The 23896-nt window shown below is 56.2% G+C and overlaps 3 protein-coding genes across 3 annotated transcripts; 1 reads left to right on the top strand and 2 right to left on the bottom strand.

The window, feature by feature from the left end:
• Window positions 1–167: 167 nt before the first annotated feature.
• Window positions 168–2055, bottom strand: LY79DRAFT_535564 (uncharacterized protein). The gene has a single exon (XM_060556520.1). It carries the CDS (start codon window positions 1636–1638, stop codon window positions 406–408), a length of 1233 nt encoding a protein of 410 aa, XP_060420186.1. The 5' UTR covers window positions 1639–2055; the 3' UTR covers window positions 168–405.
• A 7621-nt stretch (window positions 2056–9676) lies between these two features.
• LY79DRAFT_665240 (AIG2-like family protein) lies at window positions 9677–10435 on the bottom strand (the record flags this gene model as incomplete). Its single annotated transcript, XM_060563030.1, has 4 exons — window positions 9677–9771; window positions 9863–10286; window positions 10346–10353; window positions 10405–10435. The coding sequence occupies 4 exons, from the start codon at window positions 10433–10435 to the stop codon at window positions 9677–9679; spliced, it is 558 nt and encodes a 185-aa protein (XP_060420185.1).
• Window positions 10436–11389: 954 nt separating this feature from the next.
• LY79DRAFT_504269 (FAT domain-containing protein) lies at window positions 11390–23151 on the top strand (the record flags this gene model as incomplete). The annotated part of the gene is made up of 3 exons (XM_060553497.1): window positions 11390–11444; window positions 11555–11712; window positions 11764–23151. The coding sequence occupies 3 exons, from the start codon at window positions 11390–11392 to the stop codon at window positions 23149–23151; spliced, it is 11601 nt and encodes a 3866-aa protein (XP_060420184.1).
• Between the last annotated feature and the right edge of the window lie 745 nt (window positions 23152–23896).

Below are 23896 nucleotides of genomic sequence, written 5' to 3'. Positions count from 1 at the left end.
GGCTGATATCTTGTGCTTTGGCTTTGGATGAGTTTAAGGGCTTAGGCACCGATGTGCAAAACTCACTCAGCTTCTGTAAATTACATTCAGTAGTTCTCCGAGGACCTGTTTTACTCATCAAATCACATCACACCGTATGCCGCGTAGGGCGATCCAGAGTTGGAAGATCTTATGCTATTCATGATATCACTCTCTTCTTTCTCGTAGCTGATACAAGCATCTAAGCCCCCTTAAGCATGCAAAAGTGTATATACAGAAAATGGTAGTAAATGTTCAAAGAAAGCAAACGCCGCAAATGTTTGTGCCGAGCCTTACATGTCGTCATGACTTTATCCAGTTTCCTCCCTGAGGTATCATATCCCGTAAATGCTAAACCGTTCATCAAAATGTTCGCCATCAACCAGCTTAGGCGAAACGGAAGCGAAGGGAGCGCTGGCGCAGAGCACGAGTGCGACCGTTTCGGGTCACGACCATGCTGAGATCGGAGCCCATGCCGGCGGAGCAGGCGGTACCGCCGGCAAGCTGCTGGACGGCAGACCAGGTGCCGCTGGCGCAGCGCTGGAAGGAGGTGCCACTGACACAGTTCCATGCGCCCTCGTTAGTGCAGGCGGAGCCGACGGTCTGAACACCAGCGCCAGTTGAAGGTGTCTCAGTACCGTTGCCAGAACCGGAGCCGGAGCCGCTGCCAGTACCGGAAGAAGGGGCAGCAGGAGCAGCGCTAGGAGCAGCGCTGGGAGCAGCGCTGGGAGCGGCCACAGGCGCCTCGGAAGGGGAGGGAGCAGGAGTCGCGGAAGCGCCACCCTTGGAAGGCACGGTGATGAAAACACCGCCGGGAAGACCAGCGCCGGCCGTAGGCTTCGGTGCGGAGGGCTTGGAAGAGGCAGGGGCGGTGGGAGCGGGCGCGCCACCGTTGCCGGCAGTGTTGCTGGGCTTGGGGGTGCCGGAACCGCCACCAGAACCGCCGCCACACGCAGCGGGAGGAGCCTTGAGCGCCGAAGGCTCGCCGAACTTGTCAACAGAGTTACCGGGGTTAGGGAACTGAACATCAGTGGTCTCCTCGGTTTGGCAGTTGCCGATGTTGGCAACGAACATATCGGGGAGAGCGTTGTAAGCTTCCTGGGAGCCCTCGGAGCCGGTAATGGTGACAGGTCCGCAGTTCATGTACATCTCGCGGTTGCCGATCTTGTTGAACCAAGTCCAGGCGATGGTACCGTTGCCAGCAGGCATGTCATCTGGGACCGTGAAGTCGTACTTGTCTTGGTTGACCTGGTTGGCATTGTCACCCAGGTTGCCTGCGGCGTTCTTGGCGGGGCAGCCTCCCTCAATGGACTTGATGACCTTCCAGACGCTGTTCTTGTCGGGCTTAGCATCGTAAGTGATAGAAACCTGGCAGGAGCCTCCGCCATGAACAGCGGAGCCGATGAATGAGAGCGAGCCGCCGGCTCCCTGAGCGTAAACGTTGGAAGCACCCTCGGCGTCGTAGACTCCAGATCGCTGTTTGCAGGGGAAGTCGCTGCCGCTAGCATCCAGGGGGCTGTTGTTAAGGCTGGATGCGCCATAAGGAACGGGAGTGGCCATCTTCATGTGGGCACTGGCAACGGTGGCCAGGCCGAAGGCGATGATTGCGTTGGTGTACATGTTGAGTATGTTGTGTGGGTTTGGTTGTGAAATGAGAATCTAAACGTTCCGGACGTAGAATCTCAGTATCGTGTCAGCGTCGTTGTGACTGCAAGTTGAAAGTTGTTCTGAAAAATGGTTTGAATGACACCTTTTTAACCATGTTAGTTTTCAACTCTACTCGGTTCTCGACGGCACGATCCAGCATCTTCTCGACGACAGCGCACACGTTCCTCGGCAGGCCCGACTCGAGACGACCAGCCGCGACTGCGACGAGCCCGGTGTGACGAGGCCGCTGAAGAATGACATTATGCGTGATGTCGTGCGGGCCGAGAAGTTGAACAATGGCACCGAAGAAGCCAAGGCGGCCAAGGCCGCATGCCGCCCCCTCCAGTATGTATCATTCCAGGTACTTACAGTGTCTTCTCGCTTTGTCTGCCGGGGAGCTTGGACGTGGCGGGTTTGTTTCAACAAAGTGTTTGATATGAAGGTTGAGAATCGGATAATCGATGGGTCTCGAAGTTTCGTTGTCTTGTTCGTTTGTTCCGGAAAGGATGGAAGTGCACCAGGCGAGTTGGAGTTGATGGAAGATTCGAAAGAACTAAGGACTAGCCTTGTGGTTGAATGAGAGATGAGAGAATGTTAAGATGTCGAAAATGACAAACTCTTTCAAGCTCACTGAAGGAATGTGAGAAGATGTGATGGTCCGGGAGGATGAGGAGCAAAAAGGGAATGTGAGGTTGGAAGAAGCCCGGGTCTTATAATAGGCAAGACAGGCCGAAAAGATGTGATGGAGGAAAGGAAGTGCTACGTAGTAGCAAGTAGTGACTGACAAGGCCCACGGACAGAAGATGCCGAGCTTGAAAGAGTGACTAGGGATGGATGGGGAAAGGAGAGGCAAAAAGCACTAAGCACGGCTGCAAAGAACGGCGGTAATCCCAGAACGATTGGAGAATGATAGACTTGAGGTCGGACCGGAGGATGGAGAGCTGGAAAGATTGGTCCACTTGGGACGGGAGAGACATAGCGTTCTTTTTAGATGGGCGTTGAGGCTATGGGCCAGTCAAGACCAGGCATGGGCATCAGCCCAAGGGGATTTGAGGCATGGTGGGTCGACCGAGAGGAACAGGGGCAGGCCGTTGAAGAAGGACAAGCGACGACTTGAGCCTATGATAGGTCGGAGACGTACCCCTCGGCTTGTTTCGACATGCCACAAGAGAAGGGACTAAACATTCTTGAGAGTGGGCAGGGGTGGGAAAAAGGATGGAAGGGCGGAGCCGTGGACCATGGACCATGCCGTGGAGCATCTAAGGGCCTGGCTGTTGTCCGCCTGTCGACCTTGACTAACGGCTCGCGGGAGAGACCAAGACAGTGAGACCATGCCAGGTTCTGGAGAGATGGATGGATGCGAGTGAGTGAGTGAGTGAGTGTGTGTGTGTGTGGGCATGGTGGGACGGGGATCTTGCAGCAAGGCGCGCATGGTGCGTTGCGCTGTGTGCTTTTCGAGCGGCGGATTCCCCTGACTAAACTCGTCCGAGGAGGAGCCAAGGATGGCCAAAGGCGGGGTGAGAAGGGAGGGTGTCCACAGTTGAGCGTGGTATAAGGAGTATAGGGAGGGATTGGTGAGGAGTTTTTCCAAGGTGTCGTTGACTGAGAGGCTTGAATGGCTGGGACGATATGGAAAGAGAGACAGGTGTCACCGAGGAGAGCGGCACTACTGGACTAGCGTGATGCGTAGGGGGTGAGTGAAGGGGGGGGGATGTCCGTGACAGGGGTCAAGGAGGAAGGTACTAGTTTAGTTTAAGAAGCAGGGAGCATGGGTGCACATTGTGGGGTCTCGACCTCCGGGACCCACCAGATAGATGGTGCGGTACGTATCCGTATCCTTCCTTTTCTCGTTCAGTAATGAGACCTCATTGGCTGCCTGGGGCACGAAGAAGACGGCGAAGAAGAAGAAGGCTTGCCTGTTGGAGGGAGTACGTACCCGCACTTTTGAGTGGCGTAGCGTATTCAGCCACCAGATCATTCAGTGCGTGGTTTACCTCCTCAGTCAGGGAAGGAGGGTGGCAACGGGAGACGTAGTACCTATGCCTGTGCTATGTAACCATGTGTTTCCTTTTGGTGGTTTGATGGCAGCCTCTACCGGACTATAGTCGTTGCTCTAGTGTATAATAGCGGTGGGTGGGAGGCACTGAAGCGCTGGGAGATGCAGCTTCCTAGACAGGAGACGCATCAAGATGGCGGCGACTACTGCAAGGCACCATCTGCGAGTTGACCACAGCTGCAGTGTAGGTACCGGTAGTGTAGTGTAGTGTATTCGGATTGAGAAACGGTGAGCGAACAGCCATCCCCATCTCGACTAGTTTGCGGTCTTTGGGATACACAGCAGCGCGATGGCCCGAACCACCGAGCTTTTGGTTCCCGTCCTTTCTACAATGGAATTTCGTCCATACTATCCATCTCGGTACATTGTAGTAGGTATTCATTCGTACGCATACCGGTAAAGCCCTCTCCAACGTCCCGAGTCTAGAATAGAAGAGGTGCCAGCGCTGCAGCCATCCCGCACCGATCGACGGATGACAGGCCAGCCCCAAAGGATGAGTTTACACTACACGTACACAAGGCCTCCGACACTTTGACTTTCTATGGCAGCAAACAGACGGCGGCAATGCGGCTCGTCTCTGGACCGCCATGCACTGACAGCCGGGCTGGACTGGGATCGCCAGAAGGCGAGAAACCATTTCAGAATCAATGCAGTCCAGTCCCTTCCAGACCGTCGCCCGTTTTGGCAACAGGCGGCCTCCAATCAGGACATGCCGAACCTGGGATTCGGGCGGCCAAGTTGCTGCGGCCTCGCTTACCCGGAGCCTTGGTGGCGGCCACTCAGATCCCTAGCATGCCCTCGTGGAAAAAATACGTCACGGTGCGGCGCAACCTTGCCTGACCACATTGGCTACAGGGGCCGCCGAGGACGTTTTTATCCGTGTCTTGCTGGATAGAGTGCCCCCTGTCACCGACTTGGGATGCGCAGGGGCTGATGGGAGTCATTCCAGATGGAGACTAACGCCAAAAAGGGGGCAGGGGAGGGGGGCTTAAAACCCGATACTGACCGGGGACTGGCCTTCATTGGTGTCGCGCTGGGAGTCCTCCTCTCGCCGCCCCGTCCTGTCCAATAGGAGCTATGCTCGCATGGCGCGGGTGATGGGTGAGAGCACGGAGCTGGACAGAGAAGGGTAATCCCAGAATCAGGGATCGGAAAGCGAGAGCCTACAATGACAAGGGGCCTGCTGAGCAAGGGGTACGGAAGAGGAAGAAAAGGGGTGCGGATGGTGTCCAAATGTCAGGCTTATCGAGTCATCGGGCTGCCGAGTTCCGGCATGCATTCCCGTTTGAATGAACCAAACTGGGCGGACGGGGCGGGCGGAGGAAACGACCTCAAGCCAAGACAAGAAGAGAGAGGAGAGCTTTCGGAACCAGTGATGAGTCGGCGGTCCGCACCGTTTGCCAAAACGTCTCGAGTGAAGAAACACGAAAACACTGAGGCGACGGTGTTCCAGTCCAAGCCGAAAACGAGACATGTAAACGGGTAGACTTCTACGTAGTGGGGCCGGCGAGGGCTGGAACGTACGTAGAGACAGACGTTGGCACGGGGCGCCCACCTCTTCTCATCCATCCAGCCACCAGCCAACGCTCAAACTCAACTCAACTCAGCTTACCGATCACCGATCACCGATACCGAGAGACACCTAGCACACACACACTGTCAAGAGAGACATGGACATGCCAGGAAAATGTAGCGCCGTGTACGCGCCGCACGTATTGTACGCTAGGTATTGGCTAGGCATATCCCTCCCGCCCATTGTGCGCATTGTCAGTCGAGGAAACTAAACCAAAGCCAAGACCCCGATAGTAAACGAAGTCACGAAGATCGACGGGATTCTCCCGAGTCAGTGATGGGTCATCCCCGCTGAGCGAAAAATAGAGACCGAGTAGAGTTTCCGGAGGGCGAGCTCCATGGGTGCTTGTCTTGACATCGGTATTCCCGCGCCTTGGCCCGTCTGCCTACCTACCTACCTAGTACGTGTACATTGAGGTAGGCATCCCAGGTAGGTCAGTATACTACACACTACTTCGGTGTAATACGTGTACTGAGGACAGCAAAATGGGAGCATGGCGCTGTTATCCGCAGGCCTCAACTGCGGCTGCGTACCCACCTACATGTCTTTTATCACGTCATACTAAGATACCACCTGGATATTATGTAAGGCATCTATCATCTACCTGTAAGTCGCCTGTCGGCGTGACCGCGGTGGCAGTGTACTTAAAACATTGTACCTGAGCTGTTGGTCCGATAGTGGGGTCGTTTTTCTTTTCTTTTCTTTTCTTGTAAAAACGTTTACAAAAAGTGGACAGCACCGTGATTAATGTACATCAAATTGAAACAAGAAATGATCAAGGCGCGGATACAAGGCAAAAGAGAGGCAAAGGAATTATGCTAGGAAAAAATCAGAGTGAAAAAAGAAAAGAAGCGGGTGAGGGAGCGGGTTACCACAGCCACTCATTCACGCCTCTTTCCACATTTCCTCTTCTCGTCTCTCAGTGCCAAGACCCCCAGGTTGACGTGCATCCACTACCACTACAGGTAGAACCGCCCCTGTCACTTGCGACCCACCCATCAAATTCCCCGCTAAAGCAGGGGACAGACGGAGCCTTTCCAGCAGATCCTCCTTGGCTCGCGCAGAAGGGGGTAGGGCAGAAGACCACTACCAGGACGCTGACAAGGGTTTACGATTCTCGCTTGTCAGGGGTAAGGGACACCACGAACCCCCGGCTGGGAGCCCTCCTGTCCACAAAGTTGAGGCCTTTTTGTCTTTTCCTCCACGTTTAATCGTGGTCGAGGCAGGCCCTACTGGCCACCACCGCTTGCGGCACATCCTACGTGGTAGTGCACGCAGGGTCTTGGGGCCATTCGTCCCCTTCTCGGGGGGAGAGATGACACTGCTGCCCCCGCCCTTGCGCAGGAGCGAGGGGGTGAAACGAGGTCGGTTTCACGACACCTCAAGTTCGCCGCTCCTTCTTTCGGACATTGAGCGCTCAACCTGCGAGCTACTGATAGCGAATCAATGCCCCGTCAGTCGTCACCTATGCCATGTGCGATGCGACGTGGAAATGGTGAGGGGATCATCTAGTTACCGTATCCTCTGACTTAACTGAATAACCGCACAGACCATACGCTAGACCCCTTATAGAAAGCGGTCAATCTATCTCTACACACACCCACCCATGTAACCCTAACCCTTGCCGCCTAACTTGCTGCTGACGTAAATGACTCCCTGTATTTGCCACATCTAGATCCCTGTTTCTGCCACCACGCCAGCCCCTTTTCAGCAGCCCGCGGTCTGTGCGGTTATTCAGTTAAGTCAGAGGATACGGTAGTGTACTGGATACCGCGGGCTAAGCTTTTTGGCGGGTTTTGTTTCTTCAGGCACCATTTTGCTTGCGATCGCGCGGGAAAGCGGGAGGCGGAGAAGGGCATGCACACCTGGCCCTTGGGAAGAGGAACGGGGGAGAGAAGAAGATGATGCGATTCAAGTCAGGCACCCTGCGACCAGTCGTTTCCCGCCGTAGTCGACCAAAGAACTTGACGTTGTCATGAGGAACACCCCCTTTGCGTTTGGGGTAAGCGCGCTGGAAACGAACAACAGCAAACGATGTTATGTTCGCTGAGCACCTGATCACAGCCAGCCCGTTAGCTTCTGCCTTTGGAACGCGCCGAGTTGCCCTGACGCCGGCCAGCCGTTTGACGATCACCGAACGACACGACCACGAGGACGCGTCGACGGTGACAAGTGCGCCAAAGCCCTCAGGGCTTCATTCGCTCTTGTCAGCTTTGCCCTTTTCCCAACCAACGATGCAGCCCGTCGTCCGCTTGCCACTTCTGGCATGTTCGGCGCCCTCCCTACACGTATAGGACCCAACGCACATCCAAGCACCATCGACCTGGGGCCCTGCTGCCGGCCTGGTCGACCCGGCCTTTGCCCGACCGTAGCGGGACATTTCACCGGCTGTTGTCCGCTGTAACGTTGGGCGATCGCCACCCACCTTCGAAATCCCGGATGGATGTGGCCCAAACTCCACGGCCGAGTGGGGACTTGGTGACAGGGCTCGTGGAAAAGGAGGCTCATCGCACGAGGAGGCATGACTTGTCGTCGCCATTTAGTTACTCCATCGGAACTGCGTGCGGCACAGTATGCAGTCACGTACGGTAGTGCAGTGTAAACTACGTGTGTGGTGTGGTACGGCCTCCCCTTGTCCATGTACACTACATCTTCATCTGCGCGATCCCCGGTCCACGTAGGCTTTACGTCGTCCGAACATTTTTTTCGACAGAAACACCTCTCCCTCTACCTTCTTTCGCTCTGGCCCGTCCACGCCCCCTGCTGCTGCCTCCCGTGGACATCGCAGCTGGTTGGGCACAGAGCATTCGGGCCAGACTCGACAAGCGCCGTCTATGCAGAAGATCCGAGAGGGGCTGACGGCTCTGTTCCGCAAAGGAGAACACTGAGAGCACCAAGGGCGCTGAGCGTGCTTGCTTGGGCTGGTCAGCGCCGTTTGTCTTTCCACACATCTTTAGACGATCTGGCTGGACCGAGTCTCGTACCTGTGACGCCGATCAACCATCAGCGCACACAGCCCAGTGTGGTACCAGCTACGAAACGACGCCATCCCGCAGTGCGCATGAACTCCCCAGCTTGGCTTCGACACCACCCGCTCGCTCCTTGCTAATACGCTATCCGACTCTGTTCAGTAGCAAGCAGCCCGGTCGCCGTCAACTGAAATCATAGAACGGCACATATCAAGATTAGCGGGGGTCTCCCAGCCGAACACCATTTTCAGCGCTTGGGCATGAATGATCGTCTCTGAGCCACAGGGAGAAAGATCGGATTCAATTTGGATGGCAATGACGCCACCGCAATCGCGCACCTGCGCCTCTGCGCCCCTGTCCGGAGTCGCTTTGCTAGCATCGCGTGTGGCTGTGTGTGGCTTCCCTGCATTCCCTTCCCTGCCGGAGCCACAGAGCTCACATTTCCTGTGGCTAGTTCTTCGTGCTTCCCGAGGTGAGGGCCAGCTTGTGGTACGTGGCACCGCGCATCCCGTACCCAAACCACCTCCCCCGCTTGTTTGTGCTTCGTAACCCCATACAGTAGGTGGTTTACCTAGGGAGGATCGATATCATGCATTCCCTCTCGTTCTTCATCGGATGCCTCAACAGCATCCTTGCATAGCTGGAATGAGAGGCAGCCGCCTCGGGCGACCGGCATTCCTGGCTTTCCCGGTGTCCAGAATGCGGGGGGGCATTGTTCACGAGGCAGCACTTTACACCTCCTTTGGCCTCCACGACGCGCCAGCGCCTGCTCGGTAGCCAACGAGGTGCGAATGCCGTGGCTCGTCCGCTATGGCATGACTTCAGCCGCTCAACAGGATCCAGCTTGAATGTTACTCGGAATGTTTGTACAAGCGTGAACCCCGTAGAGTCTTCCTGTTAGGTCAGCTGGTATTAGTCCGACCTCAACCTTGGTTGCCGCCAGAATCACCAGGGTTATTTCGCAGATTGATGACTCTTTCCTTGAATCGTCGCATTGCCGCCACGAACCCGGCCCGACAGCGATGTCATATCACTCAGCTTATCGCTTCGAGGGGTGGCGCCCGCGGCTGCAGCCCTGCCCATCAAGACCGGCGGCAGTCGTCGGGATATGACTAGGTAAAATCGTGTTCTATTCGCTGTCATCACGTCCTTGTTTCATCTATCTATCGAATTCGTAATCGCTGCGTGTTGTTGTTCACGGGCGGGGCGGCGGCACTAGATTTCCCCTCTCTCTCTCTCTCCAATGCCGTGAGCCGGTGCTGACTTGTCCATTTCACACCGCCCCGAGCGACCCAGTCGCCGACCTGCGTCAGCCGCCTGGCTGGGAACCCATCAAATAATGCCGTTTGCCGCCATGCACGAAGGGGGGAGCAAGAGAAATACGAGCCATGCTTGCTGCGAGGCTTCCTACTCTTAGGCACCGTTCTGCTTGGTCGCATCGTCCTTGTCGTCGTGGCCCCGGGTGTCCTCGTGTTCGGTCTTCTCGAACTCTGCGGAGTCGGTGCAGCCTAGTGCGGGTTCGTCCAGGATGTTAGCGGTGACACGAACAAGGAAGCGCCTCCACGGCGGCTTCGTCAGCGGAAGGGTGGGCTCGCTCACCCTCAAAGACGTAGCTCTCGCGCGTCCAGATGTGCATCTTGTCCCTGCGGAACTCGTCGAACGACCACTCCCGGCGCTCCAGAAACTCCGGGCGCTTGTAGATGTAAGCCGTGGCCTCCTTCTCCTCCTCTCCCTCTTGGCCGCCACTCCCAGCGCCTTGGAGCTTGACCTTGACAACCTTCTTCTCGTACTCGGAGCCCTCGAAGAAGTCGAGCTTGGAGACGTTGGCATCCGTGAGGCCCGTCGCGTAGATGCCGAGCACGGAGCCGCCCTCCTCAGGGATCATGCCCGGGTATGCGGCGTCCTGGACGCGGTGGCGTGTGTGGCCGGTCAGCACGGCCGGGGTGAAGGTGTAGAGGTCCTTGATGACCTGGGGAGGGTTGCTGTCGCCCTGGACAACGGTGAAGAAGACCTTGGGCTCCATCTTGGGGCGATGTTAGTGGGTGCGGTGCACTCGGCTTGTCTATACTGGGGTTCACTGACCAATGTGCCTATGTAGGAATGTTAGTTTCGTGACATGAAGATTAAGATGAGGTATTTACCGTAGAAGAAGGCAGTATGCGGTCCACTCATGGTGACGGTGTTGCGAAGTGGTGATACACGAAGTTGTGATGCTATGGTGTTCGTATGAGCAAATTGACTTCCGAAAATGACGCACCAAATGTGTGCGTGTTTGTAGAACTGATGCTGAGAACAGACCACTTATCGTATTTAAGTAAAGTAAATTTTGGTCTAGAGAAGTTCTTCACTGGTGTTGGCGGGCTTCTAGCAGCTTTAAATATACCCCGTCAAGCTGGATGGTGGGTTGATGGAGAAAGTCGTAGAAAGGCAAGGTGAAACAGCAACTCCGTTTACTGAGAAAGATGTCCAAGGAGTTGCCTAAAGACAGAAACACGTTGGGTATTATCACTCAAAGAACAGGAAAACCACACAAAGCAAAGGAAAACGAGGCTGAACAAGTGACGGAAGAGTGAAGTGCGACCCCGGCCCACCTCCGAGCCACCGGCATCCACCAGAACTACGGCACCGGTGATAAGAGCTTTCCCCAGGTGCAAGCAAGCCGATAAGCAGGGTTATCGCGGCCCGGGTGCTCTCCGGGTGGGTCACTAGCGCCGGATTAACGTTCTTCAATGTCCTAGCGCAAAATGAATTGGCGACTGCTCCCCCCAGCTTCGCGACTGCCTTTGGGAAATTTGAAAGTTCACGTCGAGCCTGGGCCTCCAAATCCATTAAGTCAAGCCGCGCGATCTTGAGCTACTGGGAAACAAATCCTGGCCACTACCCACCACAAGACACGGGCGAAGGCAATTCCAAGAGCACAATTACCTGCGGCTTTTCCCGTTTCTCTTCACAAGCAGAGATTTTTCTTCCTTCTTAATCTACGAACGATACCCCTCCAGCTCCGACGCGCGCGCGCAACTACGTATTCTCATCTCAGCCTCGTTACGACACGAACCAACCCACGATACCTTGCTCCCCCACGCATGGGAGCGAACCACGCGTCCCCAAGGGGCTATTGAAGCCGCGATGTCGGGAACGACAATTGACGATGTCGTGAAGCGGCTCAGTAGTCCGGAAACGGGTACGAAACGACCCCTCGTGCGATGCGATTCCTCCACACCCCGGGACCCCGCCAGAGGTGGAGGCGCACTTCGTCCGTCATGACCTTACTGACATGTGCTTGCGTTGCAGATGCGAGAATCAAGGTAGAGGCGGCGACTACCTTGCGCGACAGCTTAGACCACTACACGGCCGGTCCCATATACCCCCCCTTCCTCAAGCGATTGGTGCCCATATTCATCGCCATCCTTCGTGGACCATGCATCTTCCAGAGCAACTCTCCGGAGCAGGTGAGCTGCCCCGCATCAAACCCGATAGTGCGCTGCTGACATGGTTGAAAGAAACTGCGGAACTGCATACTGGAGGTCCTTCATCGACTGCCGACGACACCGTCCCCGACCGAACCCTTCGAACCGTACGCCGAGGAGGTTGTCGACCTGCTGATGCAACTGGTCCGAACGGACAACGAAGAGAATGCGACGCTATGCGTCAAGATCATCTCGGATGTCATGCGACATCAACATAAGGTGCTCGGCGGCAAGGTCCAGGCCTTTCTCAGCCTGATCCAGGAGCTCTTTGAGCAGATGGAGAAGGTCGTGCGCGAGCAGCTGGACAACACCTCCATCTCGAACGCATCGAGCTCTGGCGCCCCGTCGACGCCAGGCAGCTCCCAAACGAACTTCCAGTCGCCTCGTCCCGGTTCGCCCGTTGCCTCGGTCACAGATCTCGGCCCGGACCCGCAACAACAAAACAGGCTCCTGCTAAAGGGAATGCAGTCCTTCAAGGTTCTGTCCGAGTGCCCCATCATAGTGGTTTCCGTCTTCCAGGTCTACCGGAACACCGTCGCTGCCAACGTCAAGGCTTTTGTTCCGCTTATTAAGGGGTTCCTCAGCCTCCAGGCAAGCGCGCAGAAGCAGGCTCATGCCGATGCCAAGGCCAGAGGACAGATCTTCACTGGTGTGAGCCCGTTGATCAAGAACCGTGCTGCCTTCGGGGAGTTCATCACGGCTCAGGTTAAGACGATGAGCTTTCTAGCCTACCTGCTGCGACAATACTCCCAACAATTGACCGATTTCTTGCCAACCCTTCCCGAGATCGTGGTACGACTCTTGCAGGACTGTCCCAGGGAGAAATCCAGCGCACGGAAGGAGTTGCTTGTCGCAATCCGACACATCATCAACTTCAACTTCCGCAAGATCTTTCTGCCAAAGATCGACGAGCTCCTGGACGAGAAGACATTAATCGGCGATGGACTGACAGTTTACGAGACTATGAGACCGTTGGCTTATAGTATGCTTGCCGATTTGATCCACCACGTCCGCGACAGTCTCACCCCGGAGCAGATCCGCAAGACGGTCGAGGTCTACACGAAAAACCTCCAGGATAATTTCCCGGGCACGAGCTTCCAAACCATGAGCGCTAAGTTGCTCCTGAATATGGCGGAATGCATCGCGAAAATGCCCAACAAGGTAGACGCACGGTACTACCTGATCATGATCCTCAACGCAATCGGCGACAAGTTCGTGGCCATGAACCGACAATATCCCAACGCAGTGAAGCTCTCGAAACTCTACGCCCAGCAGGCCGCTGACGGGACCCAGGACAGCTACCTCGCGGACAAGGAACACCCCCCTGACTGGGACGAGACAGACATCTTCACAGCCATGCCGATCAAGACATCGAACCCTAGGGACAGGGGCGCTGACCCCGTTGCGGATAACAAGTTCTTGTTCAAGAACCTGATGAACGGTCTCAAGAATACCTTTTATCAGTTGAGGACATGCAATGTTAACAACGTCATCGATGTACAGAATGCTCCAGCACACTGGCAGGATGTCGCCTATGGCTTCACGGCTGAGGAGGTCAACGTTATAGTGAAGCTCTTCCGAGAGGGCGCTTACGTCTTTCGCTACTACGAAATCGAGAAGCCGGCTACCGAGTCCCAGTATATGTCCCCTGTGGAATACATGGCCAACTTTTACATGGTGTCTAGCAGCAAGGAGGAGAAGGATCTCCTGGAGACGTTCGCCACGGTCTTCCACTGCATCGACCCGGCGACTTTCCATGAAGTCTTCCAGCAGGAGATTCCTCACCTGTACGATATGATTTTCGAGCACACAGCCTTGCTTCACATCCCCCAGTTTTTCCTCGCCAGCGAAGCGACATCACCTAGCTTTTGCGGTATGCTTCTGCGCTTCTTGATGGAGAGGATCGACCAAGTCGGTTCGGCGGACGTGAAGAAGTCGTCGATCCTCTTGAGGCTTTTCAAGCTAGCTTTTATGGCTGTAACGCTCTTTGCAAACCAAAACGAACAGGTGCTGCTCCCTCACGTCGTGGACATCGTCACCAAGTCGATCGAGCTGTCGACTAAAGCAGAGGAGCCGATGAACTACTTCCTGCTCTTACGGTCGCTGTTCCGAAGCATCGGTGGCGGCAAGTTTGAGCACCTCTACAAGCAGATTCTTCCTCTGCTTGAGATGCTGCTGGATGTCCTCAACAACCTGCTCTTGGCAGCAAGGAAGCCCGCCGAGCGAGACCTCTACGTGGAGCTGTGCTTGACAGTGCCGGCACGGCTCAGCAACCTGCTGCCCCATCTCAGTTTCCTCATGCGGCCCTTGGTTGTCGCTTTACGAGCTGGTACAGATCTTGTCGGTCAAGGGCTGAGGACTCTGGAGCTCTGTGTTGACAACCTCACCGCGGATTATCTCGATCCCATTATGGCTCCGGTGATCGACGAGTTGATGACGGCGTTATTCGATCACCTCAAGCCACACCCATACAGCCACTTTCATGCTCACACCACCATGCGCATTCTGGGCAAGCTTGGAGGCCGGAATCGAAAGTTCATGACCGACGCGCAACCTCTCAAGTACAAGGAGTATGCCGACGACCCGACCAGCTTTGATCTCCGCCTCATTGGATCAAAGAGAGACAGGGCCTTCCCGGCAGAGACGGGTGTCGACATGGCCATCAGGAAGCTGATGGAGCAACCGAAGGGCAGCAAGGGCAACCAGTCCCGGCAGTACGACGGATATTACAAGAAGCAGTCATTCAATTTCATCAAGTCCCAGCTCAAGATGCGGATTGGCTTCGAGAACCTGCCCGACGACCTCCCAAGGCTCCTGCGTCTCCAGGCCCAAGACCTCATCAGCAGAAAGATCGATTTTGACTTTTCTGCGTTCGAAACGTCTGACAAGGAGCGATCCATTCCCAAGAAGGACGAGCAGGATGATCTTGTTCGGCGCTTGCTGAAGGCAGTCATGTTTGCCGAATCCCTGCCAGAGTTCAAGGAAGACGCACAGGCGTTCCTCATGAACATCTGCAAGCACTTTACAATTGTCGAGGTCGGCCGGGCCTTGATCGACGTCAAGCGGGCCTACAGCCCGTTCGACCCCAATGCCGGAGAGGGCCCGCTCTTTATTGATACCCGGGTACTCTCCGATGCGATTGTGGAATCCTTGGCTTCGGACCACCCTGAAGTGCGAGAGTCTGCGCAACGCGCGATCCGCGAAGTGTACGACTCTGCGGCCACAATCTTCGGATCCCAACACAGTGTTGCCAGGCTGCCCTTCTTCAACAACCTAAGCGCGACCTTCTGCCACGGTTGCTACGAGGAGGAGTGGTTCACCAAGACTGGTGGCTCCCTAGGCATCAACTTCCTGCTTACTGAGCTGGACCTTGGTGACCAATGGGTCGCGAGCAAGCAGATCGAGTTCATTCGGTCGCTCATGTACGTCATCAAGGACATGCCCCAGGATCTCCCCGAGAAGACTAGAAGATCGGCTCAGGTCACCCTGGAGACTTTGCTGCAGAGGATCACAAAGAACATCAAGAAGGAGGATGCAATGCCCCAGCCAAACCCGGGTCAACCGCCGCAGCAGAGGTCTCGCCTCGCCCAGATCTGCATGCAATTCAACACAGAACTGGCACACATGAACCGCCACGTTCGAGAGACCGCGAAGCGATCCCTCGAGTTGATTGCCAAGGCGGCCAACTGTGCCGTCTGGGAACTGATCGAACCCTACAAGGAGCGATTCCTCCAGCCCATCTACTCCAAGCCTCTCCGCGCGCTCCCGTTCCCTATTCAGATAGGCTACATTGACGCAATGACTTACCACATGACTCTGAGAAAGGAGTGGGTTACGTTTGACGACAACTTGACCAGATTACTTATGGAGTCTCTGGCCTTGGCCGACGCGAGCGACGAGTCTCTGGCCAACAAGCCAGGGGAGTTCAGGACGCACGAATACATTGTCAACCTGCGGGTAGCGTGCATCAATATCCTCAGCACCGCTACCAGCTTTGAGGAGTTCGCCCCCCTCAAGCAAGGGAGCAACCCCACTCGATCCAAGATCGTCTCGGTCTTCTTCAAGTGCCTGTACTCGGACTCGAAGGCCACGATTGACGCTGCCAACAACGCGCTCAAGAACACACTCGAGGCCCACCAAAAGCTTCCCAAGGACTTGCTGCAGGGAGGTCTCAGGCCGGTGCTTGCCAGTCTCCAAGATCCTAAGAAGCTCACTACTCACGGCCTGGACAACCTCGGCCGGCTTCTGAAGCTCCTTACGACGTACTTCAAGGTGGAGATCGGAGCGCGTTTGCTCGACCACGTGAAGGTCCTCGCGGACCCCACCGTTCTCCAGCAGCTCTCCTTTACCTTCTTCGAGCAGCATCCTCAGATGAGGGTCGTTGCCGCAGTCTTTAACATCTTCCACCTTTTGCCTCCCCAGGCCGAGGGATTCAAGCAACGGCTCATCGACCTGGCTCTGGAGTTGGAGGAGAAACTGCGCCGAACCCACGAAAGCCCCTTCCGCGCGCCCCTGTACAAGTTCATCAACCGGTATCCCAACGAGATCTGGAACTTCCTCCTCCCCAAGATCGAAGACCTCAAATATGGACGCTTTCTTGCTCAGGCTATCCGCCACCCCGATAGCGGCCCCCTCAGAGAAGCGGCGGCTTCCAACGTTCAGGCTTTGATCGACTGCTGCAACAGCACCATTACGCAGAACAAGGACACAAAGTTCGTCGCCGTCGTCAATGCCGTCCACATCCTGTACTCTCTTACCGTGTCGCCCGGTACGGATAGGTGGCTGGAGAAGAAGGAGCACTTGAACTGGCTGAAGCAGGTTGGCAGGGAGTTGGAAAAGCAAATGCGAGCTCATACACTCGCGCCCAACCTCAGACTCCCAGCTTCCCAAGCGTCGGACCAGCTGATGGCGATCTTTATCAAGTCTCTGGAGCGCAACCCCAGAGATCTCGAATCACTCTTCAGCCTGGTGGACTCGGTCACGACGGACGACTTCCGCGCTCCGCAGCCTCTGATCGCCTACATCTACAAGAACGTCATCAGCAGCGACTCGCCCGAGTTCTGGAAGGCAACGGTCCTCAGATGTCTCGACGCGTACCCCCAGAAGAACGTCTCTCAAAAGATGAAGTGCTTCTTGTTGCATTACATTGTCAACCCGATCGTTGCTATGGACGTCGAGAGGCACTGGAACCAGCCGCCACAGAGCAAGAGTCGCTTCATGGACAAGACCATCATCGATGCTGTCACGGCCAAGATTTGGAAGACGCACCAAGATACCAGTCAGCACGACGTTGACGATCTCACACAGCCCGGCATCGACCACACCAAGTTTGAGGTTCTCCAGCTGTCGGCTATGCTGGTGAAGTATCATTCCGTCATATTCCAGGAAGCCAGGAAGGACATCATTAAGAGTTGTTGGACCTTCATTCGATTGGATGATGTCATCAACAAGCACGCCGCCTACGTTGTCATTGCATACTTCATCGCACTTTATGAGACCCCGGTTAAGATCGTGACTCAGGTGTACCTTTCCCTGCTCAGGACGAACCAGAACGAAGGACGGGCGCTAGTTACCCAGGCTCTGGAGCTGGTGGCCCCCGTTCTGCCGAAGCGCTTGGGTACGCAACCCAATGACCGGAACGCCGGATGGGCGCTGGCTCCTAGAAAGATCCTCGCCGACGAGGGCCAGAACATACAGCAGATGACCAGCATCTTCCACTTCCTGGTTAAGCACCCGGACCTTTTCTACGAGTCGAGGGACAAGTACGCTATGCTCATCATCTCATCGCTGCGTAAGGTTGCGGCGCCTCCCAACCCTTCCAACGAATCTAAGAAGTTGGCGCTTAACATGATGTGGCTTCTTTGGCTTTGGGAGCAACGTCGTGTGGAAGGTAAGGGAGATGCGGTCCCCCGTTCCATCTCCGAGTCCCCGACTTCCAGGAAGCGGAAGCTGGACAGCAGCGACCAGCCCATGTCGTCTCCTCCTGCGGCCAGGCAAAACCCGGAGCGGGCCGAGTACGTTATCCCGCCTATTGGCCGTCAGAAGATGATCAAGTACTTGGTCGAGTTTATTGCCCAGCTTAATGAGCGGTACCAGCTCCCCTCCACACGGGCGAAGGATTCCGTTTCCACCAACGGCCCCGCCGTGCCGCCTGCGTCCAACGAGCTGTGCAAGAAGGCTATGAGCTTATTCTACAACCTCGTCCAGCCCCAGTATTGGGGCGACCTGGACATCGATCTGTTCCCTAACGTCACCGATGTTGTCCTTGCCAGCGACAAGACTCAGACCATCCTCTCCGCCGACCCCTCGGACAAGGAGAAGTTCGACGAAAAGTTCATCACCAATATCATCAATACTCTCCAGGTTGTCCGCATAATCTTGAACTTCAAATCAGATGAGTGGATTGCAAAGAACATACCATCGGTCCAGAAAGTCCTGGACAAGTGTCTGAAGAGTGAGAACCCCGAGCTGCAAGACTGCTTGCACCTTGCCGACAAAAAGTACGACGACGGCCGTGAGCTGAAGGCGACCATCCAGAGAGTCCTTGATGCTATCCCCGAGGATGTTCCGATGGAGGATGCCGACGCCGAGGGCGAGACCGAGTCGCAGAACTCGGAGATCGTCAACTCCTTGTCGTCGATCGCCGGCGAAGCCATGGCGGCCGGCCACTACGGATCTGGAGTCAACATTCTGTGGTCGTTGGGCAACCGCAAACCCAGCGTCATTGACCAGCACATTCCCGTTCTGATGAAGGCTCTCCAGAGTAAACTGGCGCGAGAGCATGTGCAACATTATACTGCTATCGCCAACCAGGCCGGGATGGCCCCTCGGACCCAGGACCCTAACACGCCGAGTGGGGAGATGTCCGCCTACGACCTTGAGGTATCGACCGCACTCATGCTCAAGGCCATCCAGGTCGTTGCGCTGCGAATGGAGGTCTTGGGCGACAACCGGCGCCCGTTCCTGAGCGTTCTGGCGACGCTTGTCGAGAAGTCAATGCACATCCCGCTCTGCGAGGAGATCCTCAACATGGTGGAAGGATGGGTTTTCCGGTCTGAAGGCACATGGCCCACTCTCAAGGAGAAGACAGCGGTCCTTCACAAGATGCTCTCCTTTGAACACCGGCAAGATTCGACGATGCTGACCAAGTTCCTGGAGCTGGTCATCCGTATCTACGAGGACCCCAAGATCACTCGGACGGAGTTGACCGTGCGTATGGAGCATGCGTTCCTGATCGGCACACGCGCTCAGGACGTTGACATGCGCAACCGCTTCATGGCCATTTTTGACAAGAGTCTTTCAAAGACCGCCAGCGCTCGTCTTGCCTATGTACTCACTTCCCAGAATTGGGACACGCTGGCTGACAGCTATTGGCTCGCTCAAGCTTCGCAGCTTCTCCTCGGCGCGGTTGAGCTGAACAACCCTATCCAGTTACACTACGAGGACTTCAAGACTCTGCCGATCACTCAACTCTTCTCTATCCACGCCAAGGACAACAGAGAGCCTGCCAACATGGCGGACGACAAGTTTGACGCCTTGATGAGCGCCCATCGACGCTTCATGAGCGAGCTCGGCGAGGTCAAGGTACGAGACCTCATCGAGCCTCTGGTCCAGCTCCAGCACGTCGACTCGACGTTGGCGCATCAGCTCTGGGTTGCCCTGTTCCCCATTTACTGGTCCGCGACGATGAAGGAGGAGCGTCACGATCTGGAGCGAGGCATGGTTGCGCTCTTGACCAAGGACTATCACAGCCGCCAGATTGACAAGCGACCGAATGTGGTTCAGTCCCTGCTCGAGGGTGCGGCCAAGGCTTGGCCTGAATGCAAGATCCCGCCGCACGTTCTCAAGTACGAGGCCAAGACGTACGACGCCTGGTACACCGCGCTCGTACAGCTTGAGAACGCGGCCATCAAGCCAGAGATCGAGTCGGCAATCGTTCGTGAAAGCAACCTCGACGCGCTCGTGGAGCTGTATGCTTCTCTCCAGGAAGACGATCTCTTCTACGGCACATGGCGCCGACGATGCCAGTTTGTGGAGACGAACGCCGCTTTGTCCTACGAGCAGAATGGCATGTGGGACAAGGCGCAGAAGATGTACGAGGCCGCTCAGATAAAAGCTAGAACCGGCGTCATCCCCTTTTCCCAAGCCGAATACGTCCTCTGGGAAGACCACTGGGTTTTGTGTGCGCAGAAGCTGCAGCAGTGGGAGATCCTGCAAGATTTTGCTAAGCACGAGAATTTCCAGGACTTGCTCCTCGAGTGTGCGTGGAGAAACAACACCGAGATGTGGCAGACGCAGGAGCACCGCGAGGCCTTGGACAACCTCATCAAGGGTGTTATGGACGCCCCGACACCCCGCCGTGCCTTCTTCCAAGCTTTCATGTCGCTTCTCAAGTTTTACAACAAGCAGGAAACGCCGCAGGACTTTGCCAAGGCTTGCGACGAGGCCATCCAACTGTCGATTAGGAAGTGGCACCAGTTGCCCAAGCGGTTGACCAAGGCACACATCCCTCTGCTTCAGAATTTCCAGCAACTGGTCGAGCTCCACGACGCGAGTGTTATCTGCAACAGTCTGGCCAGCACCAACCAGGGCAACCTGGATGTCAAATCTGGAGAACTGAAGCTTCTGCTCGGAGCTTGGCGCGACCGTCTGCCCAACGTCTGGGACGACATCACCGCCTGGCAGGACCTGGTCACCTGGCGTCAGCACATCTTCGGCCTCATCAATCAGACGTACCTCCAGCTGCTTCCCCAAGGAGGTGGGCAGAACGCCAGCGGCGCCTCATTCGCCTACCGCGGGTACCACGAGACTGCCTGGATCATCAACCGCTTCGCACATGTCGCCCGTAAGCACAGCCTTCCAGAGGTTTGCATTACGCAGCTGAGCAGGATCTACACCCTGCCCAACATCGAGATTCAGGAAGCCTTCCTCAAGTTGCGGGAGCAGGCCAAGTGTCACTACGAGAACCCCGAGGAGCTCACGAGCGGATTAGACGTGATCAACAACACGAACCTCAACTACTTCAATCCGCCTCAGAAGGCCGAGTTCTACACCCTCAAGGGCATGTTTCTCGAGAAGCTCAAGCAGAAGGAAGAAGCCGATTCGGCCTACGGCACAGCCTTGTACTTCGACATCACGGCGGCCAAGGCCTGGGCCGAGTGGGGCTACTTCAACGAGCGCAAGTACAAGGAGGACCCGTCAGATATCAACTCGGCCCGCCAGGCGCTTACGTCGTATCTGCAAGCGGCGGGCAGCTACAAGAACGCCAAATCACGCAAGCTCATTGCCCGCATCTTGTGGCTGCTCAGCCTGGACGATGCCAACGGTTCCATCGCTGCTGGCTTTGACGACTTCAAGGGCGAGACTCCTGTCTGGTACTGGATCACCTACATTCCCCAGCTCATCACCGGCCTGGGCCACAAGGAGGCACCAAGGGTCCACCAGATCCTGATTAAGATCGCCAGGTCGTATCCCCAAGCCCTGTATTTCCAGCTCCGTACCAACAGGGAGGACATGCTGGTCATCAAGAAGAACCAGGAAGCCAAGGAGAAGGCGCGCCAGCGCGCTCAATCTACCGTGTCCAACGGCAAGCCTAGCGCATCACCCCAACAACCAAAGCAGGACGGCATCGCCAAGCCGGATGCCTCCGGCTCGAGACCTGGCACCGCCAGTGGTGGTGACGCAAACGCCCCCGTCAAGACTGAAGGCAACGACGCGAACGGCACTCCCGCTCCTCAGGCGAATGGTACCGGAGACCAGTCGGGTGCCGGTCAGAAGAAGCCGCCATGGGAGCTTACCGAGGAGATTATGAGCGCCCTCAAGACGGCTTTCCCTCTCCTCGCGTTGTCAATGGAGACCATGGTGGACCAGATCCAGAAGCATTTCAAGTGCCCGCCCGACGAGGACGCGTACCGTCTTATCGTTGCTCTCCTCAACGACGCGCTGGCGTACGTCAGCCGCATGCCTTCCTCCTTTGCCAAGGACGTCAAGCTTCCCTCGGCCACCGAGACCAACATCACTCGCTTCGCCGAGACGATCCTTCCTGCTCATATCAAGAAGTCGTTCGAGGCCGATTTCGTCGATGTCAAGCCCACGATGTACGAGTACATCCACAAGCTGAGGCGCTGGCGCAACAAGTTCGAGGAGAAGCTCGATCGCCGTACGACGCGGGTTTCTCTCGAGGCCTTCTCGCCTCACCTCTCGGAATTCCGCTACCAGCGATTCGATGACGTCGAGGTCCCCGGCCAATACCTGCAGCACAAGGACAAGAACCAAGACTTCATCCGCATCGAGCGCTTCTTGCCCAACGTTGACCTGGTGAGGTCGATCAGCGCCTCGTATCGTCGTCTCCAGATGCGCGGCCACGACGGAAGCATCCACTCGTGGGCTGTACAGCACCCTGCTGCGAGACACTGCCGCCGCGAGGAGCGCATCTTGCAGCTGTTCAGACAACTGAACCAGACCCTGAGCAGAAGGAAGGAGAGCCGTCGCCGAGATCTCCAGTTCACTCTGCCCCTGATGGTTCCTCTGGCACCCCACATCCGTATCGTGCAGGAAGACACTTCGTACATCACCCTCCAGAGCGTGTATGAGGACCACTGCCGCCGTCACGGCATGTCCAAGGACGACCCTGTATTGTTCACCATGGAGAAGTTGCGCGGCGTTCTCGACACCAAGAACTCGGTAAGTACTGCAGTGACAGAGCAATTAACAGAGCCTAACGATGCGCCACAGAAGCACGCTGAGCAAACCGCGACCGCTCGGCTCGAAGTGTTCCACGCCATCCAGGAGAAATGGGTACCGCAGAACCTGGCGCTGGAATACTTCCAGCGGGCTTTCCCCGACTTTACCGAGTTCTGGCTGTTCCGCCGACAGTTCTCGTACCAGCTGGCGTCGCTCACCTTCATGACGTACATCCTCTACATGCACAACCGGTACCCGCAGAAGATCAACATCGCCCGCGGATCCGGCAACATTTGGGGATCGGAGCTCATGGCGTACATGAGCGCCGCGAAACCCTTCTTCCATAACCCGGAGCCAGTGCCGTTCCGACTTACGCCCAACCTCCAGACCCTGATGGGGCCGTTGGCGACGGAAGGTATCTTTAGCTGCGCCCTCATGGCCATCGCGCGATGCCTCACGGAGCCCGAGTACGAGCTTGAGCACGCCCTTACGCTCTTTGTGCGCGACGAAATGATCTTCTGGTTCACGAGCTCTCACAGGACCGTGCAGATGACGGAGAACCAGCTCCGCGAGTCGGTGCAGGTCAATAGCGATTCGGTCGTCAAGCGCGCCGTCAGCTTGGCACAGAGCCCCGTGGGCAACTTGCCGGCCAACCAGACGGTTATTGACCTGATTGCAAAGGCTGTAAACCCCATGAACTTGGCCCAGTGTGATGCGCTCTGGATGCCATACTTGTAAGGGTACAGAATATTGATAGAGAGAGAGAGAGAGAGAAAGTTGGAGGAATGGGGGGAGGGGGTGGATATGTGTCTAAACGGGATTCCTGTTGTATGATTTCAGCAAGGCGTTTCGGGGTGCGAAAGAGGGCGACGGATGGCTCAGTGTATCAGTCTGTTATTTGGACGGGGAGGAAAGGAGGGGAAAATATGTGTCCACAATGACGGTTCCCATATTTGTACTTGTACTGCCGTCCAGCACCAGAGAGCTCTACACACGGTTAGTGCTTCCATACCGAAGCAAGATGCAGAGTACCGAGCTTTACACTAATTAGACTGTTCGTATATCGAAGGCCTCTCCCGGTTTGCTACATTAGACTGTGATGACGACTAGCGGTGACCTCAAACCCCCTTGGGTTTGGATGGACATGATAACATGGTTCATCGACGCAGAGTTTCGGCGGTTTCTGGGGGTCCAGACTCATCGAAAGTGTAACTCCGACAACTCGGCCTCGGCCTGGTGAACTGAGACCCCGGTGTGGATGGCAACCAGGGATTCGGTGACGACGCTACCGCTCCCCCGGTACGCCGCCGTCCATGATCGTCTTCTGGGCCGTGCGAAGCCGCTACGAGATCTAGCGGAGCGGCGGCGCCGCGTCGCCGCCGCCACGCGTGACGTCGTCTAGGACGGACGGCGCGTCCTGGTGGAGCTGGAACCGCTTTTCCAATCACTCGTTGACCGTTCGAGCTGGCTTGCCACGCTCCAG

Source organism: Colletotrichum navitas (assembly GCF_030913465.1).
Source record: "Colletotrichum navitas strain CBS 125086 chromosome Unknown LY79scaffold_2, whole genome shotgun sequence".
Lineage (NCBI taxonomy): Eukaryota > Fungi > Ascomycota > Sordariomycetes > Glomerellales > Glomerellaceae > Colletotrichum > Colletotrichum navitas.
This window is presented reverse-complemented; position numbering and strand designations above follow the sequence as displayed.

Excerpts from the sequence above, each read along its gene's own strand:
- LY79DRAFT_535564 (XM_060556520.1), bottom strand. The coding sequence starts at position 1,638 with ATGTACACCAACGCAATCATCGCCTTCGGCCTGGCCACCGTTGCCAGT.